General features: G+C 50.3%; 1 protein-coding gene across 3 annotated transcripts in view; it reads right to left on the minus strand.

The window, feature by feature from the left end:
- The window catches only part of LOC149350121 (uncharacterized), a 602760-nt gene that overhangs the window by 42776 nt on the left and 540060 nt on the right, over positions 1-19924 (minus strand). The window contains exons 2-3 of one of the 3 annotated variants that reach the window (XM_089579109.1): positions 19202-19335; positions 10296-13322 (exon numbers count right to left, since the gene is read on the minus strand). The exons of 1 other annotated variant lie outside the window; for it this stretch is intronic. In XM_089579109.1, the coding sequence (XP_089435235.1) occupies positions 13063-13322; positions 19202-19335 (394 nt within the window). In that variant the 3' untranslated portion in view covers positions 10296-13062. Of the gene's footprint in view, positions 1-10293; positions 13323-19201; positions 19336-19924 lie in introns of those variants that run through there. One more of the 3 variants, XM_089579107.1, reaches the window with a different exon arrangement.

Here is a 19924-nt window from a genome sequence, read left to right on the forward strand (position 1 = left end):
TTTACTTTTCCCCTTATTGGCCACCCCATTGCGAATGATTAAACGTACAACATGTAACATTCCAAATGATCAGGCAGGCTTTCGTAAAGGATACTCGACAATAGACCACATTCACACTATCAATCAGGTCATAGAGAAATGCGGAGAATATAACCAACCCCTATATATAGCCGTCATTGATAACGAGAAAGCATTTGACTCAGTGGAAACCTCAGCTGTCATGCCGGCACTGCGGAATCAGGGTGTGGAAGAGTGCTATGTGAAAATATTGGAAGATATTTATAACGATTGCACAGCTACTATAGTTCTCCATAAAGTCAGCAATAAAATTCCAATACGGAAAGGTGTCAGGCAGGGAGACACGATCTCGGCATTGCTCTTCACTGCCTGCTTACAGGAGGTATTCCGGGGACTGGAATGGGAACAGTTGGGGATAAGAGTTAATGGAGAATACCTGAGTAATTTGCGATTCGCTGATGACATTGCCTTGCTAAGCCACTCAGGACAAGAACTGCAAAGCATGATCAATCAGTTAGACAGGCAGAGCAGAACGGTGGGGCTAAGAATTAACAGGCAGAAAACCAAAGTAATGTTCAACAGCCTAGCAAGGGAACAGCAGTTCGCAATTGGTAGCGAGGTGCTGGAAGTAGTAAGAGAATATGTCTACTTAGGGCAGGTAGTGACCGCAGATCCGGATCATGAGAGGGAAATAACTAGAAGAATAAGAATGGGGTGGAGCGCATATGGCAGGTTCTCTCAGATCATGAATGGTAGCTTACCAATATCCCTGAAGAGAAAAGTATACAACAGCTGTATCCTACCGGTACTCACCTATGGGGCAGAAACGTGGAGGCTAACAAAGAGGGTTCAGCTTAAGTTAAGAACGCAGCGAGCTATGGAAACGAAAATGATAGGTGTAACGCTAAGAGATCGGAAGCGGACGGAGTGGGTGAGGGAACAAACGCGGGTTAATGACATCTTAGTTGAAATCAGGAGGAAGAAATGGGCTTGGGCAGGGCATGTAATGCGAAGGCAAGATAACCGCTGGTCCTTAAGGGTAACGGAGTGGATGCCAAGAGAAAGCAAACGTAGCAGGGGACGGCAGAAAGTTAGGTGGGCGGATGAGATTAAGAAGTTTGCGGGGATACAGTGGCGGCAACTGACAAGGGACAGGGTTAGTTGGAGAGACATGGGAGAGGCCTTTGCCCTGCAGTGGGTGTAGTCAGGCTGATGATGATGATGATGATGATGTAACATTCTTGGAGACCACCAAAATGTAACTTAGATGCCCAGGTGGTCGAAATTATTCCGGACCCTCCACAAGGGCACCTCTTTCTCTCTGTTTTTGACTTCCACCCTTCCCTTACGGCGCGGTTGGGGTGTCCAACGAGAAGTGAAACTATTCCTCCGCCATTTCTTTTCCTCAAAAACCCATTTTTCCACTGTGTGGAATGCGACCGCGGCCAACCTACGATCTTATTTGTGTGGGCACATGAACCGGCGTTGCTGTTTTGGAGGTACTGCTTTCTTAGCGTATTTCTGTCTACTCAGCCACAGTACAGGAAACCACCGCAGTGAACACGCGGCCTTCGCCGTGGCTGCTATACTCGTTTACGACGGACGCTTCTCAGAGGTACTGCGCGCCCCCTCATCCCCACTGGGGTGTTCGGCGTGCAGACGCGCGGATGGGCTGGACGTAGGCTGCATGAGCCGAATCGCGCAACTGCGCCTTTGCGACCCGTACAGCTGAGGGGCTTTCCGTAATGGGCTCCCCGTGCGCCGTCTCGCGGCATAGTTTCGTTTCCGCTCCTTTGTCCTCATTCGCCTCACTGCGACGGCGGAACTGCATCAGCACCCACAACTAATCAGACGCCCAGCATAAGCAGACTGTGCATCAATTTATTTATTCATTCGTTCATTTAACAATACTGCAGACTCATCCTGGAGTCCAAGCAGGAATGGGCAAGGAAACACAAACCAAAACACAAATACAAAAAGGCAATAATCAAATTTGTGCATTCACAATTTTCAAGCAGGCAATAAAATCCGCTACATACTTACAGGCAGCGACACTCTGTTGCAGTCAGAATGGTATGGCTTCCAGTTGCTTCGCGGGGACACGGTAGCCACCGTTGCGTTGCAGGTCACACTGGACGCGACTGCGTTGCGCATCAAAGCGGCACGCGCGAACAGGCAACGCGTCAGAACCCTGAGGAGGATAGAGGTTTTGAACACAAGCACCCTACGAGGACCATGCTCTGCGCAGTCGTCGTGGAGAATGCAGCAGTACTGGGAACGCTGACGACCAGCGGCACCGTCGGTGATCGTCGGCTGAGCGTGCCTCCATATGGTAGAGTTGACCTCTGATAATCGCTGACACGGCTAACGCAGAGCAGAAACACCGCTCGCGCAAACGACACACACACACGCGCGCGCGCGCGCACGTGCACACACACACGCACGCACGCACCCACAGGTGGAACCAATGGTTAAAACAACCTGGTTTTCCGGCTCTTGGCCGCAAGACCAGTTTGCAGTAGCCACCATAGAAGGAGGAGTCACAGCAGCGACGCCGAGCGTTAGTAACAGAGAAATGGGTAAAAATGAATTTAACATAAATAAACGCGTCTTTCCATGACGGCATAAAAAATTTAGTTCCTATTTTCAATTTCACGGAGTGCACTCCAATGTGCCAGACTGAGCCGAATATCCAGCAGCTTGAAAGTGCAGTATTTCATGGTAATGTGGGAATATTAGCATCAAATACTTCTGAACACAAGCTTCTGATCATTAAATAAAAGCTGACAACAACATTTTGCATTATTGGAGCTTCGCAGAAGAGCCAACGTCTCATGCACAGCTCCTGAGCTGCACGGAGCTGGTTCCAATCTCAGTGTAACCGTATGTTTCAACTAAGTAAACACGCACTCGGCGCAAGCACACTGTATTGAAAAAGGCCAATTTTTTCCTCTTCAATTGTGAGCACGGTGTTTTGTGTAATTGACCGAGTAAAAGTGACAATCGTTGAAACAAACGCTAAACAGCTCTGCACCAGAGCAGCTGTGGTGCACAATTTCGAATACGTGTATACTGCTCCCAACAAATAACTGTAGCCAATCCACATCATACGTTAAATGTAATTAAAATTTCAAATATGCAATTATTTTTGCAAGACAATTAACGGTAAGTTTGTTTGAAATTAGAAATTTGTTGCCAGAGACTTGTGAAAAAACAACGTGGCCAGATTTCAAATACAAATTAGTAATTTATTTTTAAAATATCAATCTTTAAAAATTAAATATTTCTTTACGGCATTGAAATTGACAACTTAAAAAATATTAAACTTACAGTATAATTGCAAAGTTTTGTGTTAAGTACAGTGTGGCTAAATTTTTAACTTTAAAAGTTAGTAGTGGCCAGACTTTTGCGCTTAAAAAAATAAGTGCTTTTTAAGATCACATTTGGGTTACAGTAAACTACGTGTATTTAATTAATGCTTGATAAAACGTTGTTAATTCTGCAAGCATCAGTCTACATTACAGTCTCCTATGTCGACTGCAGTCAAGATGGATTGCTGGGCAGGTAAGGCTTCTAATAAAATTCGTACTTGTAAAAGAAATAGTAATAGTTTTAGCATTATAATTTCTCCACAACAAATGACGGCGTTGCAATTTGTGCGAACATTCATACAATTTTCATAGCGGCGCTAGGTAGCACGCATACAACGTTCTTTTCTTTTTGCTCAGTGTGGGATAGCGTTCATCCGGCGTCCACAGTGCTCTACTGTCTTAGCTTCTGCTTCATTTTTCGCGCGATGGAGGCCACAAAAGTCATTATACACAAGCGTGCTTTCCTTCGGAATGCATCCTGCTCGCACGACTTGCCCACTTCGGGATGCGGCGCTTGTAATGCGGGCACCTTTTGGCTCCAGCAAGCGTTATCTATAATGAGCGACCAAAATGGATCAGGTGCTCGCGTGTCTGTTCACACTGTTGGGGCGATCGCGTCCGGAAAACTTTCTGCCATCCCGCACATGCTGCTCCTCGTTTATTTACGTCAGGCGTGTGTGCAGATGCGACATCCGTTGTCGGAGACGGGCGTATATATACTCCTTCTTTCCTAATGCGATGAATGGGTAGTGAAAGATGGACACAACTGAAAGGAGGAATAAATTTCAAAAGCTACGCTCTCGCCGCGCGAAAGACGCCCTGTAAGAGCTGTAAATTTGCTCTCTACTGCGCGAGGATTTAACTTCTCTGACTTGGCTCAGTTTTTTACGATTTAGTTCTTTATGTGCTCGTTCCTAACAATAGTGAAAACGTGCGCAACTGAATTATGTTGAAACCTACGGCACGAAGTAAGACCTTGTACATAAGCGTCCAGTGGTCTGTATTTTCAAGAACTGTGGACACATTGAAGGCGCCACAGTAGAGTACTCTAAAAAAGATGAGCAGCAAGTCCCACCGGTGGACGCACAAGCAGACATGCACAATATGTCCGCCATCTGTAGGTAGTACTTTTCATTCCTATTAAACATCTGTGCCTATGCTATCCGACCATGCGTCGCCCAAAGCAGCTTTCCACTTCAGAGGAAATTGTATGGTCTGAAGTAAATGGGAGCTATAATCATGCCAGTTGTCGAACACAGCTTCTGAGATCGACTCCTTTTTCCGGATTTGATTTCAACAGCAGCGTTACAGGGCTCACGCGCCCTCTGTGCGTGTCGATTAATGCGTCATATGTGCTTTTGGCATCGCCCAATTGTAGCCTTAGAAGTGTTTTCCAGAGTTTATGCTACTTGCCCGTAAAGGGCGGTACAGTATGCAATTCCAAAATTTAGTAGTATTGGCTGGACACTTTTTAAAGTATATAAGCTTTGAGGAGTTTTACAACTGACGATATCGACAGTGTTGCTTGCTTGTTTACAATGACCTGTTCAGATTCTCTGGGGCCAAGCCATGAAATCACGAAGTGCAATATGGTAATTTATTAACTCGAAATGGAAAAGTCGAAGCCTTCGCTACGACATCGCCGAAGGACAAAACGACAGTGAGCCAATGACCCATAGAGCCTGCGCTTTATTTCAGTGCCAATGAACTTTCCGCCTTGTCACGCTATCGGTTATACCGGGCGTGTCAGTGAACACTTTCAAAAATTTTGAAAAATAGGCTTTTTGTGGCAAAAATATGCCTTTTGCGGCATATTATTACCAGTGTTAGCGGACACCATAAAACTGGTGGTTCGCCTTACGTAGTTAGCTGATTAACTAATTTTTAACAACTAACTGTTTAACTAGTAGAGTTAGGCGCCTAGTTGCAATCAGAGATTTGTAGCCGGTCGCTAGTAATAGGCCTATAAGTTTTTAGAATTTCAAAAACGCTATTACTGGGAAGAGTTGGAAAAGGGATTGCTGGCGACGAGTTGGCTTGGCAAACGCAGTCTTCCTCCTCGCTCTAACCAGCGTATGCGGGTCCAATACCTCACACTTCACTGTTCCACTCGCCGGTGAGATAACCCTAAGGCATTCAGATTCGCCTATACCTTTCGGCGAATCCGTCCTGTCGTTCGTAAAAAATTGGCTCGCCGATGGCTCCACACTACCCTTCCCGCCTTCTACTAGCGGCGCGACTTTGGCAGGACTCGCTGCGACTGTGGAGGAACGAGAAGTGTGGGCGCCTTGGCGTCGCCATGTGGTCGCCGCTGTTATGATCGGTTGTTTTTGCTTCGAAGGGCCGTTCGGGTATCAGGGCTTGTCGGATTTTTTTTTTTTTTTACTCCGGGCACCTTCTTCGCCGACGATGTTCAAGTCAAATAACTGATGGCGATATAGACGGCGTCTTCAACCAAATCGCTTAAGCTGTGCCAAGAAGCATGTTGTCCAGACCGGTAGGTGCCTTCATGAAAGACTTATGGACCAATGCAGCAATGTATAGGACAGGGTTAATTGCAGAGATATGAGAGGCCTTTGTCTGTACTGGGTGTAGTCAGGTTGATGATGATGACATCAATATATACAGAACTGTGAAGGGGCGTCTCGGAGTGCAATGTCCCATGTGTCCCACGCGTATAGGTGCAGACAAAAGCTAAAGGACCACGCATTGCTTGATTGAAGCTGGGAGGTGTGAAATGTGCAGACTGGCAGCAAGACAGTCGAAGCCAAAAACATTGCCATATGAGGGGATGACTGCGTCAGCACTAGGTCTATTGCCCTTCAGATGCTTGAATTGGAGTGCCTAACCGGCACGTAACTGAGGCGGTATACCGCCTGGCCGTGCATCTGGCTTTTTCTTTTTCTTTCTAATTGTGTTTTAAAATTCTCGCGTGCAATTCTACCTCTTCTATCACTATCTTTCAAATCCCGCCTCTTTTGTCCTTTTACGCCCTGTACAGTTTTTGTATTCTGTACTTTTTGTTGTCTTCGTTTCCCCTTGTTACCCCATAACATTGCGCGTTTTGTTTCGTCCCTTCTGTAACGCGAACGAAACCGTGCTTTGTTTCCGTTTTTTTTTGTCTGTTTCCACCTATACTATCTGCCTGTGTAATGCCTCTCTTCGGAATCAAATGAGTGGGAGTCAGCATGGTGACGTTTGTTTCTTCTTTGCCCCATGTGTTGTTGCGCTGTTTCTAATCTCCATATATTATTTGCCAACGCCACGCACGATGCCGACGTATCCAGTTTCTCAATGCAAGGTGCGAGGAGCGCAACTGCCGGCTGCGCATTGGGCAGAGGTCAGTAGTCCTGAGTTCTCTCCATCCCCACAAGCTGTTCGTCACGCGGCGCCGCGCAGCGCTGTTGGGCGCGCATACCAATACCGTTCAACGTGATCCGAAGCCCACGTCCTTGCAGGCCTGCCCATCAATTCGCCACTCGAGCATGCCTGCGAATCCTGGCCAGCTCTGATCAGGCTGCCCCGCGACCCGGCGGTACCTCCCGTGGGAAACAGGCTATACATGACTCCCCGGCTGCAACACGGCCGAGACACCTGTCCAGTATCTCATTTCAGCTGCAGCGGCGCTGTCTTTTACCCTTTCCTTCATCCATTCAGTTGAGACCGGATATATCGAATTATTGTTCATATGAAAAAGCCTTAGAGTCCCCTTGAAAATGTCATACAAAACTATAGCATTGTCCGCGTTTATCGAACTCGCGTTCAGCAGAACGTTTGATATACCGAACGGCGCGCCGCACCTCCGTGAGTGGCGCTTCTGCGAACGGCGCTCTTCGCTCACTTGTTGCGCGCGGAGGCGGGTCAGCTCCGCGACCTTGGACACCTGCTGGCGTTGCTAGCCCTGTGCAACCGCGTAACGAGGTGAACGTGGGGCATGCTTGAAGGGGGTGTTTGGCATTGTGTATTTATATTCCGCGCCGCATCGCTGCCATGCGGTGAAGTCAGCGTGACTATTCGCCCAAATTAATACTCTCAGTGAACTCATCGACCAGCGGGTGGCAAACAGAGCTCGCAAACAGTCTCTACAACTTCATCGTTTAAAGACGCTCCCTCCGTGGTCGTATTGTCAGCTCACAGACAATCGCCCCACTGTTTCCCCGTCGGTATCAGCCGCGCATCTGCCTGAAGGGTGCATATTGTACACCGATGCGTCACATACTGCAGAGCGGGGAGTTACCGCTGTATATAGTCCCTCCCATCCGCATCTCAACTCTCGTGCGACGTACACCGCAGATACATGTACCCCCCTGGCAATGGAACTTCAAGCCATTTACAATGCCATTGCTTCCCTTCCGCTCATTCCCACATTCAATGCAGTTCATATTTATACAGACTCCCTCGCCGCCCTTAAACAGCTTAAGGCTGTTCGACGCACATTCCAGATTACACAATCAATTCACCTACTCTGCGCAAAATACCCATGTCCTGTAGGCATACACTGGATTCGCGGTCATGCTCACGATCCACATAACATTCAAGCAGATGCTATGACTCACATTGACACATCAGACGACCCGCAACCTTCCCCTCTTCCCCCAGATCCGTTCCTGTCCCATGTCTCCGATTCACAAGCTCTGCGCCAGCGAACACGCGCTCTAATTCCTCCGTGTTCGCACCCTCTCCCCCGTAGTCTAACTCGGCAGGAGGAGGTATCAGTGCGCCGGATTCGGGCAGGGGCGGCCCTGACCCCATCTGTCCGTTATCGGTGGGGTGATAAATATCTGCCAGCAACTGACAGGTGCCCTCACTGCGGCGCTGCACCGGACATTTGTGATGTGCGGCACCTGTTGTGGACTTGCCCAGCGACGGCCCCTATTAGAAAACGGCTCCTCAGGGAGGTCGGCCTGTGGTGGAACCGCGACGGGGTCTATGTGAAGTGGACTATGGACAATCACTTCACCAGCAGCCTATGCGAGTACCTCGCCGAAACTGGTCTACACTCCTTCTTTTAACTTTCTGTAACCTACATTCCACTCCCCCTTTTCTCAACTTATGCCTCAAGGCAGACTTCACGAATAAAAAAAAAAAACTAAAGCATAGCGGCGGCCCTCGCCGGGCGTGCTTCGCTGCCGAAATCGTTGCTGAAATGAAATGTACCTTAAATTTAAATAGATTATTCTGGTTACAGTGTACTGGTTAGAAGATTATACATCTTATGGTAGGCAGCGGCTAGTTTTGGAGCACTTTCCGCCGCTATTTCGATGCGAAGCAGGTTGGGCCCACCAGCGCCTGTAGCGAGGGGTGCTCTGCCAGCTCGACGCGAGGCAGCGGTCGCTGCATGAAGCGCGTCACTAGGGTTGGTGCAATGTACGCTTGCTTCTATAGGTTAAAGATAAGCTTACCTATGGCCGTTTTAGATATCGAACTATCTGGCGATCTCCTTCGAGTGCAATGTATTCCCGCGTCTTCGACTGTGTTCATTTCTGTCCACCGCAGTAAGTGTAGGAAAAAAAAGTGGATAAAAAAAATGGTGTCACTCGCTCTCGCACTATACCACATATCGCTCGCCTTTCTACATTAGCGCGTTCCTGGGTATCGAGACGGTGGAGTGAAAACCGATGGGGCCGCGTTGGTGAGAATACCTAGGTTGCTTGTAGCGCACCTACCTCCTCGCAGTCCAGCCACGAACTTCGGCATCTCGAGCAGTTCATTCAAAACTGATCCAATTACTTTTGCTCAACAGGATGGCGGCATTATATATTTGTTCTGTAAGCAACCCAGTAGAGAGCTTGTGTTGTTCGACCGGTGTCCTGCCTGGTGCGCAAAACTTTCCGGGAAATATTAAAACGGCTTCTAGTCACGCCAGGAGAGTTTCTCAATTAGCTTCCATTCTGAATGCATAGCGTGCAAGTAGAAGCAACACGTATAAATGGGAACACTGTGCAACCGCGTGACGAGGTGAACGTGGGGTGTGCTGGAGTGTGGTTTCGGTATCATGGTTTGGTTTGGTTTAACGTCCCAAAGCGACTGAGGCTATGAGAGACGCCGTAGTGAAGGGCTCCGGAAATTTCGACCACCTGGGGTTCTTTAACGTACACTGGCATCGCACAGCACACGGGCCTCTAGAATTTCGCCTTCAAGAAATTCAACCGCTGCGGCCGGGATCGAACCCGCGTCTTTCGGGCCAGCAGCCGAGCGCCGTAACCACTGAGCCACCGCGGCGGGGCGGTTTCGGTATCATGAATTTATTTTCCACATAACATCGCTGTGACGCGGTGAAGCCAAATAACTAAAGCCTATAGTGGCGGCCCTCGCTTGGCGTGCTTCGCTGCCGGAGGATCTGTCATAACGAAGTGCTGTCCATCACGATGCTCGCACTGTGCGCCGGGAGTGTAGGTCAGCCGCTGTGCTGTTAAGGCCACCGACACTGGGCTGCCATCCGCATGAGGTCCGACTGCCGGACTTGGCTGCCAGCTGCCCCGAACTCCTCTTATTTTGCACTCTTTGCGTCAGTGTTATTTTAGTATATATTTATCAATCTTAAACATAAGACAGCCAAACCGTTGGGCCTGTGGCGCAACGGATAACGCCTCTGACGACGGATCACAAGATTCCAGGTTCCAATCCTGGCAGGTTCGGCTATTTCTGTTCTTACTTCCTTATGCGGTCGTTGGATATAATGCACGCAGCGTCGCTTCCGGCACTGGCACGTAACTTCAGCGCTCTGCGTGCAGCGTGACAGCAGCCAGCAAACCGTTTTTTTGCAAGTCAGCGGCGTTGCTACCTTTGGAAATACTGTTGTCTTCGAACGTTTACACTTTATGGACGACCTAAAGCACATGGTACGCACATGATGGCAGGAGATGAAGCGTGCCCTTATTATTATTAGTGGTGGTTTATTGTAAAGTAAAATACAAAAAGGAAATAAAATGTTTTTCCTGTTCGTGGCGTCTGCCGTTGCATCCAGATGCTTCTGAGCCACAGCCAGCGGAAATAAAAGTGGTAGGGAGAGTGCAACGAGGGGAAATAAAGAGGTAACCGAGAGAAAGAAAGGGCAGGCCGGTGCACCTCGTGCACCTGCAGGAGCCGCGGTCGGCATGGCCTGGCACCCATGCGCAGCTTCTGGACGGTGACGTGCACCGGGGGTGTCGCAGCTACGAAACGGACCGTCAGAAGGCTCCCCGAGAGCGATGCCGACACGATCTGCTCCTCGGTCTCCACCGCAGCGAGCAGCTGGTCCGCGGAGTCCCGGGCGTCCACGGCAAATACAAGGCCCATGGAATGGCCGCGCGGGGCCGGTTTGCCGCGTGCCGGTATGCCGCAGGTGGCCATGGTGCCGAGCAGAGCCCGCAATGTGGCCACGCAGTCCGCATGCACGGCCACCACGTTGCGCCGCGTGTTGACGCGGACCTTCAGGACTCCGGCCGCGGTCCAAGCTCCTCCGCCGCCTCGGTCGTGGGTGAAGCCGGTACTCCGGTCAGCAGGCTGGAGCAGCACCGTGCCCACCAGGTTGTCAGGCGCCCGTACCGCAGCTGCTGCTCGCTGTAGAGCAGCCTGCCAACGGCGTTGAGCTTTTGTGGTGACCTGCTTCCACGGAACCAGGCTGCAGCCCGCCGCTGTCGCGCTGCGGTCAGGGCGCGCGGCCGCGCGGCTAGCAGACGGCGCGGCAGCGCTCCCGGTCCCCGCTGGTGGCGCCGCCGCCACGGAGGCCAGGGCAGCAGTGGCGGGAGCCTGCGAAAGCTCACCAACCGACTGCTGACTCCTGCGAGGGATTCCCCCGTTCGAGAGAACGAGGAGAGGAGAGGCATGACCCTGTTTGGAGGCCGGCGCAGACGGGGGGACGTCTGCCGCAAACTCCGTTGTGGGTTCATGGCTTCCCTCTCCGTCTCATGAAGGTCATGAGGAAGGGGAACTGTGGAGAACGAGGGGTGCAGTGCGGCGTGCTTGTTGGCCCCTTCCTCCTCTACGCTGCCGGCTGGTTCCGCCGCCCACCGTCGCTTGCGGTCCGTGCTTGCGGTGTGCTGTGACAACACCCTCTTTCTTAGAGGGTGTTGGCTTTGAGCCTTGCTCTCAGGTCGTTGTTTGTTGTTGTCATGCGGTACCTGGGCAGCAGGAGAGGGGGCTAGGCGCACGCGGCGGAGGCGGCGGTGGCGGCCTCCACGTGGTGAAACGTGCGCGGCGTGCGCTCGGTGCCACGTGGCGGAGATTCTCGCCGGTGGTGGTGGTGGTGAAAACATTTATTTAGTCATAGGGAGAGGTGTTGGGGGTCGTGACCTGAAGGGTCACGCCCTTACAACCACTAGGTGGGATAACTAGTCAGGTACCCCACTGGCGTTTGCCGCAGCCCGAGCGCGCTGCGTTAAGGCCCTTTGGGCCTCGAGGGTGCAGCAACCGGACAGGGTCGCCTCCCAGTATCTGGTGTGGGCCAGCGGAACCCATCCCTACCCTCTATCCCAAACCTCGCCGCTGCAGCAGCATCTCGCGTTAAGCTCCTGCCCCTTCGTGTAGCTGCTAGACTGGAATCGTCTAGGATGCTGTGCTTCCTATATCACATGTTCTTGCGGGTCCTTAAAACGCCTCACTATGGAAAAAATTGTTTTGAAGGGCCTTGAGAGTCCTGGAATTTCTGTGGGTCCTTAAAACTCTTGAATTTCTATTGCATTAAAGGGTGTATCGTTTTTTCTTCTTAACTGCAGATGCAACGTTATGAGAGCAGGAGCAGGTCAGGAAGAAAATGCATGTTCATGATGTCTGAGCGCAAATCGAGGACAAAAAGGTCATGGAAAGGGAACGCAATGCGAAGGGCATGTACTGGTCTCTTGGGGTAACGAACTGGATTCCAGGACCAGGCAAACGACGCAGGGAGTCAGATGGGCGGATTACATTGCAGCGATAAGGTGGCCCCACCTGGCACGGGGCACGGTTAATTGGAGGGATATGAGATAGGTATTTGTCTTGCATTCAACACTTTGCATTTTAAAGTTATCCACAAGCTCACGTGGGCCGTTGCAGATTGATGATGATGAAAAAAAAAGGAGCCGCGAGAAAACCTTCCGCCCATCTTTTTTTTTTAATACATATGTCGTGGAGTACTGCAGTGCTGGATACAATAAAGGTGTCGAATCTGTACGACAGTGACTTAATCATCAACTAGTTAAGTGACCCAACACCGGGAATGAATGCACATGAGCATATGTATTCACACTTTTTCCCACGAATAATTATGTGCGCCGTCGTCAATGCAACCAGTGATTTTCGGCCACTTGTAACAAGACTGGGGAAACAGTCCATTAATAAAAGTCTCGTTGGGTAATTAGGTTTCGTCATCGTTGCTGCTACTGCCTTCTGAGCTACTTCAACCGCTATCCGAATGGATCAGAGTGAGTATAGCGCCATCCTTCAAGCATTAACGTTAACAAACCCCAAGTTCTGATTGAAATAGCGATTTTTGAAATTGCGCTAGAAGCAGCAAAATTGTCTTGGCCAGTCTGCAAGTGGTAATGGCAAAATCCGCTTCTGATCAACGATTATGAACTCCCGCAGATAAGTTCTTCGTGCAGAGGACTGTGAGCAGTATTCTGAACCAAGGGCATGGGAGTATGTTGCAGAGATTCAGTCTATTAGGCGATGGTAGTCAGGCAATCGATCGCCGCCTTCTGTTCTGGCCAGGAGTTTAGGTGGGTCCGAGTGGTATTTTGTGGCCGCGTTGTTTCCTGCGCGGAATGGCAAAGGCGCCCATGCGCGTAAGGGTCCCAGGGTTGGGACCAGGTGGATGGTGGACGACGGTGGCGTGCAGGGATGGATGAGCCCACACGTGTAGTGCACCACGTGCAAAGAGGGCTCGTGCAGCAGGAGCTGGGAAAGTACGTCCTGCTCCCACGGCTGCACGGACACGTCTGGACACGTCTGCAACTGGACACGTCTCGCCGAATTCTGAAAAAAGAAATAAATTTGGTGCGTTTATAAGTCTTTTTTTTTCAGTACAAAACGAATATTAAAACCCCCTACTTATGAGAATAAGATTTTAAAACTGTCTCAGCGCCCCTCTATCTCTGAACATATTCAGTATTTCATTGGTGCATAGGGTTTAGCGAACATTCCATATAACACGGGCAGCATGCATCTCGCTTTCTCGGAAACGCGGCCTCAAACAACGGAGCCTCGCCGGCGGTTGCTTCATGATTAGAAGCTATGGGTTAATGCTCTACGGCACGTTGTTTTCCCTTTTTTTTCAGCAGCACTTTAAAGATGTCTAAAAGCGTTTCTGCAGGCTCTCTTTAATGCACGACCAAGAAATTAATGTACACGACAGTTTAATAGTTTATGGGGGTTTAACACTCGAAAGGGCTAAGAGGGACTACGTAGTGAAGGGCTCCTGAAACTTCGACCAACTGGGGTTCTTTAACGTGCACTGACAGCGCACAGTATACGGGCATCTAGAATTTCCCCTCCATAAAAATTCGACCACCGAAACCGGGATCGAACCCGCTCAAGTGCAGGATAGATATCTACTTTTTTTTACGCAGGCAAACACGACAAAGAGGATGTGGCGAGAAAGCTTACGAAATAATGAGTTGTAAATGCCACACTGAAGGAAGTATACCCACAGAACAAAATGGCACTAATGGAGCGATCAGCACAGCACTCCTTGCATAGCGGGAACGTTAGTGCTCATTTTAGCCGAGTAAGCACGCAATTCATTAATAACTAATGACACCTTGCCCACTGAGCGAAAGATGCATGGAAGCACACATATGAACGAATTCAGATTTGAAGCACCAAGGGACGAGTAAAATCATGATCTTATTGTTTCATCAACATGTCAATTGGTAAATAAATTGTCGCTTCATTGATTGCTCGTCTCATTGGTCGTGGTTGATGCGAGGCTACGACGAAGATCGTGCAGGCTCTCCCGTTCCATGTCCAGCTCCCGGCGAGAGTCGCACCCTCACCTCCCGCTCTCCCCTAAGTGAGCCGGCGGGGAGGTGATCGGGCTCCGCGATATGGAACGGGTGTTCCGCTTCTTCGGCCACATGGAGCCCAGATTGTGCAAGGGTCGTGGGCGCACCATGAGCAAGTTGTCAGTGAGGAAGCAGGGCACCCGCTTTGGCGAAAGCCGCCAGCTGGTGCACAAGTTCTTCCTCGTCTTCTCTGATGCCACGGAGGTCGGATGGTGGATGCGCTCCGGGTGCATCTGTAACAAGTTCCGTCCCATATCGCAGCAGGTGGGCTAGCTGTCCCGCTTCTACGACGGTGAGAGCTGGTCCTGGCGCAGTGTCTGTCGTAGCAAGACGTTGAAGTCGCGGGACAGCTCGGGCCGAAAGCTGGATATCAAGGCGGTCCCGTTTGCTGCGAGGACGACGTGGGTATCGAGGGAAGGGTGCTGGCAGGTGCTGGCCACTGGCGATGGCGACAGTGTGCCCTGCGTCGACTGCAATCCAACCACAGCGTTCTTGGGCGCCACCAGGGGCAGGCATTTCGCATTGATGGCGTACAGCCAGAAGACTGTTCTTATGCTCAAAATCTGGGCTCCGAAGAAGGACCAGCACGAACTGAAGAACATAGTCTGGTGAAGCTTTGGACAACTCGCCGAAGGCACGTGGGCAGTCGACTTTCAGAAAGCACGCGTTAGGCGCGAAGCAGCGGCTCCTGGACGATCGTTGCTGTTCCATCTTCAGCATGTCCGGGAGGCGTTGCGGCATCGCAGCTGGACGCACGAGAGCAGAGATAAGTTGACGAGGTACGCCGCTTACGTGGGCGCAACTGGGGGCTCGCGCTACAGGTTGGGTTGCCCCGGTACGGCTCTCCGGCTCTGCCGCCTCTCGACGATACCCTTTGCAAAACTCGCTGCGAAGCGCCGAGAATGCGAGCCTCTGGACAAAATGGCGACCTGCAGCAGGCACGCCACGCTCAGAGCCTGACCAGCGGCGAACGGAAATTTGAAGACACGCGTGCCGCGTGGTGCGCGGGCTTTGAAGCGAATTCCATCTTTCTCTTCTTCTATGGTCGGATAAAAGAGGTTCCGCATTCTCGGGCTCTTTATGGGGAGCTTTTGTCAGTACTTTCGGTTTCTGCTCCTTAACGCTATTCTTCGCTTTGCACTGGCGGGTTTCGCTTATGGAGTGCCATGTCAGAACGATGACAGATGAGCTGTCAATCTATAGCGATTTGCCTACATTTGCCAATATTTATTTGCTGCTTGTCTCAGTGAAGAGGCTTCGCATTCTTTTTTGCCGCTTATTGGCATCATTGATGTCAGTCAAGGAGGATAGACCCTATCTGCAGACCACAATTTAGAAGATTGTATCCTATAAACCTTCCCATCTGATACACGCAGATTTCAGAACTGCTGCTCCACGGACTGTCGTAAACAGGTGCAGGCAACTAGTGCTATCGCGTCCAGCGTACTTGCGCCCGATGCACACTCCGGTGAGCAAAACGGGGATACCCAGGGAGAGCATAATGGAAAGGTCTAAAGCGCGTCCCCTTGCGCGAGAAATTAAGGCAGGCATATAAACTGCATACGCCGAAGGCCCCGAGTGTTCCCCATCGCTTGTTCTCCCCTCTTGTACTGCTCGGTCGCGATAACTCTAGACCTATAATTCCGCACAAGAACCAGACCAGGATTGTCGCTATAGGAGTGGAATTAAATGAGAAGTAGGAACCTATACCTCACTTCCTCCTCTCTCAGGACTTTGAGACGATGAAATCAAATAAACCGCGTCACTGTTCAGCTGTGACGCTCTGAATGATCGGATTAGGATGAGTACTGCACGTAGTCACTGTCACGAATGTGCTTCGAGCAGGCAGCACTTACTTTCGACGCCTTGAACGCGTCAGTCATCACAGGAAGCTTTTGGTCTCGCAGGTAGCCTTCAAAGACGACCTCGTCGAGGCCGTCGGTGCTCGTGCACCCAAGCGCCGAGAATTGCCTATGCGTGTTGAATTCGCTGCTCAAAACCGAGCTGACACGTTTTCTTCGCCCAAAACATTCGTGTTAGGAATGAAACGCCGAAGAACGGACGGTGACCCCAACTCGTTTGAATTTTTTTTTTTTGTTTCTTATGTGAACTCCAACCACGGCTGCTCACCGGGATGTCACGGACGCCACACCCATGAGGGTTCTCTGCGGTGTCCTCTCTAGCCCTCAGCGAGAGACGGGAGGGAGTAAACGGCGCAATATTAAACCGGGATCGCACCATGGCGTAATTTGTAACAGAAAAGAAAAAGAGCGTGTCGCTACCGTTTCGGTAGCGTCCGCAGACGAAACTGCTTTCGCTACGTATATCCTGGCCAAGCAGAGCTAAGCCACTGCCAATTTTTTTCATTACCCCCCCCCCCCCCCCCCCTTCTCAGGGGAAACCCCTATGATCTCATAAGCTACACAACCTGCTTAGTAGCTGCCATGCACTATACGCCCATGCATCTCTCCTATACTTCAGTCGTTCCCGCATCAAGGAACTTACTCTGCCGGTCCTCTTTTCGTGCAAGACGCACCTTACACGTTCCCAAGAGGTCTTCATCCATAATGTTTACGCTGACTTCGCATACACCCCATACACTCTGGCGATATGGCGACGGCTCAACAACACCGCGGTAACTTGCTCGCACTGCGGGCTCCACTGCCGCGCGGCCCTTACCCATTTCCATCTAGCGGCCGTGCCCATTTACTCTGGCAATGTACTTGCATTTGAAACTGGCAGAATGCCCATCCAGACCCTCCACAACACCGAACCGTGCTGCTCACGACTACCGACACACAGCTCCTATTTGCTGCATATGGGAGCCAAAGCGGCATGATCAGGGTGGTGTAGGGGTGCCGACTAAAGTCCTTCTCATCGGGTTCAGCCATAGCAAAATGGACAATAGACCGACTCGGACCTCCAGTGTGACTAACGCTCTTTCTCCATTTCCCCCCACAGCGGCCTTTCGCCTTCCTCTCAAAATAAAGGGCTTCCAATCAATCAATTAATGGTTTGGAGGTCATTCATGCTTTAGTTCTTAGCAGTGCACGCAATTCATCGTGACGGCATGAAAGCTTGCTGTATTTTGCTCGCTGGGCATACTGGCAAGGGAAGCTAATCATCATTTGGTTAGGTCAGACACTCGGAACACACGCGGGGCGATACCGGCAGCCGGAACAAGATTCTTGAGCTACAGCGGCGCCGACTGCAAGCGCCGATTTGCTTAGCGACCGCCAGGGCATATCGGATCATCGGGCTAGTCAAGGGAGAAAACCAGCCAAAAAAGACGGAAACACAAGAAGAGAACGACACAGGACAGCGGCTGGACAAGCCGTTGTCCTGTGTCGTTCTCTTCTTGTGTTTCCATCGGGCTAGTGCGTCGACGCTAGGCTCCGCCGACTGTGAAAAAAGCCATGCATTCCGCAGTATGTATTTCTTTTCATCGCGATAGCACATGCTGCCACAAAGGATAAGAATCTGATACACAAGACCGGTGACGCCAGAAACGTACGGCCTCCTGTGTTGTCATCCGCATACTGGTTTCCTCTACTGAGCGGCAAACCTCTCCAGGAATACCAGTCTGACGCAGAAAGGAGAGTGCTGAGTGGAAATATGAACTGTGTAAAAAAGGCCACCACTGATGCCCATAAGCTGCACCCTCTGCGCGAGGAACGCGGGTTTCGGTGATCGCGCCTGTAAGCGCCAAAAGAAAGAATTATCGAGCAACTGGCACGAAGCTCGATCGAGGTGCACTGTAGTGTCTTTCTACGACTGCTGACAAAAAAGCGCTCAGTTCAAAGCCGCACAGCATGCCGCCTTGATGTGTTTGTGAGGGAAGGCTGGTTGAGCGCCGCGACGCGGTTCGCCCGTGTGGCGGTGCTCATAATCCTCATACTTAAATGGCCTTCAAGAATGCGCAGCGCGACAGGATTCCGCCCAGTTTAGCGAGCCGGGGCCGATGTCTGAAACTTGTCATCACCATCCGAGATTTGCCGCTCCTTAGTTCGCTGTCGTCATCAAAAGCAAAAGGCAGTTTTCCTATGCGTATCACTTGACGGTTACAGAGTTGATATACTGACTTCGTGTTGCGTGTCTCTTTCTCGAGATACCACTGTAGCGTCTTTCGACTTCCAGGACTTATAGGACCCCCTCTATATAGTGCTTCGCTGTTTTGCGCGAATATTGGTACGAGTGGCGAAAAAAAAAAACAAAATATTCGATTCGCTTTCAAGAAAGCGCTGTTCGCACGTACGGGGAGTCAATTCGTTTAATAATGCAAGCATTTTGTTTCCGTGACTCTGCTGGTACAAAGCTCTTGCGAAAAAAGCTGCGGGAAGACATATGCGAGCTGATGACCTCTCTTCGACGTAGTTCATCGCTAGAAAGTGCTGTAGGGCGCCTTTTCTTTAGCAAACAACACACCTGCCAGCAAAATCAGGGTTGCATTAAATCCAGTGAAGTATCACTCCAAAGAACTTTTAAGCTAAACGCATTTTTCGCGACCTCCCGCCAAAACCATATAATGTATCTAATAAAAACGCTGCAAATGTGCTTCAGCTCAACCAGTTTCAGCACACTCAACTTTCACTCCTGCATGAGTGAACATGTTTTCGGTATAGGTCTACCTAAGTCAACAAGCAGCAGTTTTATCCCGCGAAATCTCACACTGCAATTGTGAAGCTTCCAGCTTGCCGCACCTCGCAGTACGAATACATTCTGTTGCAGAAATGCGCCACGTCTGCTTTAGTCAGGCATGGCAACGCAGCTGTCTTGTAGCGTAATAGCCAAGCGCACTGAGTCGCTCATTACTCTCATGCCAGGGAAGAGGTAGAGAACAAATTCATTTACGAAGAAAATGCAACAGGAACTTCACTCCCTCATCAGCTGACTGTCGTTCCTGGCTCCCGAGTCCAGCTTGTCGTCTAATTTCTGGCGGCGTGTGCTCGTCCAAAGCATTTTTGTGGCTTTCTAAGATTGCAGCACTGCAAGTCATGGAAAAAATGTAAAGCAAATGAGCCGCAGTTCAATGCCACACGCACGAGCGGTAAAGGAAAAAAGAGGCTTGACAGAGAAATTATAGAGGCTTATCGCATTGTAAAGAAAGCTGAAAATTGTAACAGCACTCCTTCCCTGACCTTATCACGCAAGGAAATTGCTTACCTCGATACCTGTTCACGCTAAACACACTAAACACGCTAAAGCCGATCCATTGTTTGGTTAATAATTTGTTTCCACCCTCTATGTATCTGTATATATGTGTTTTTTTCCCGAGTAAATAACTAGTTGATGTCAAGCGTTTGTCCTGCGTGCTTCTTCTTCTTGTCCGTCTTTTTATTGCGCTTTGCTAAGTTCAACTGAATTATCGTTTTGGTACCATTTCCGAAACCAGTTGTGTCTGTTAGGGAGATAAGCAGTTGAAAGCCTTTGCCTACCAAAATAAACACCAACGCGACCTAGACAATACGCGAGCTGTCGGGCCACCGACACGGGCTCAAACATGCCGTGTGCGACATGGCGTTAACGCCCTGCAGTCACTGCGTCTGCATTTTTCTCCGATAACCAAACCTTTTA

The sequence above is a fragment of the Amblyomma mixtum genome, chromosome 3 (assembly GCF_055824585.1).
Source record: "Amblyomma mixtum isolate Tamu chromosome 3, ASM5582458v1, whole genome shotgun sequence".
Classification (NCBI taxonomy): Eukaryota; Metazoa; Arthropoda; class Arachnida; order Ixodida; family Ixodidae; genus Amblyomma; species Amblyomma mixtum.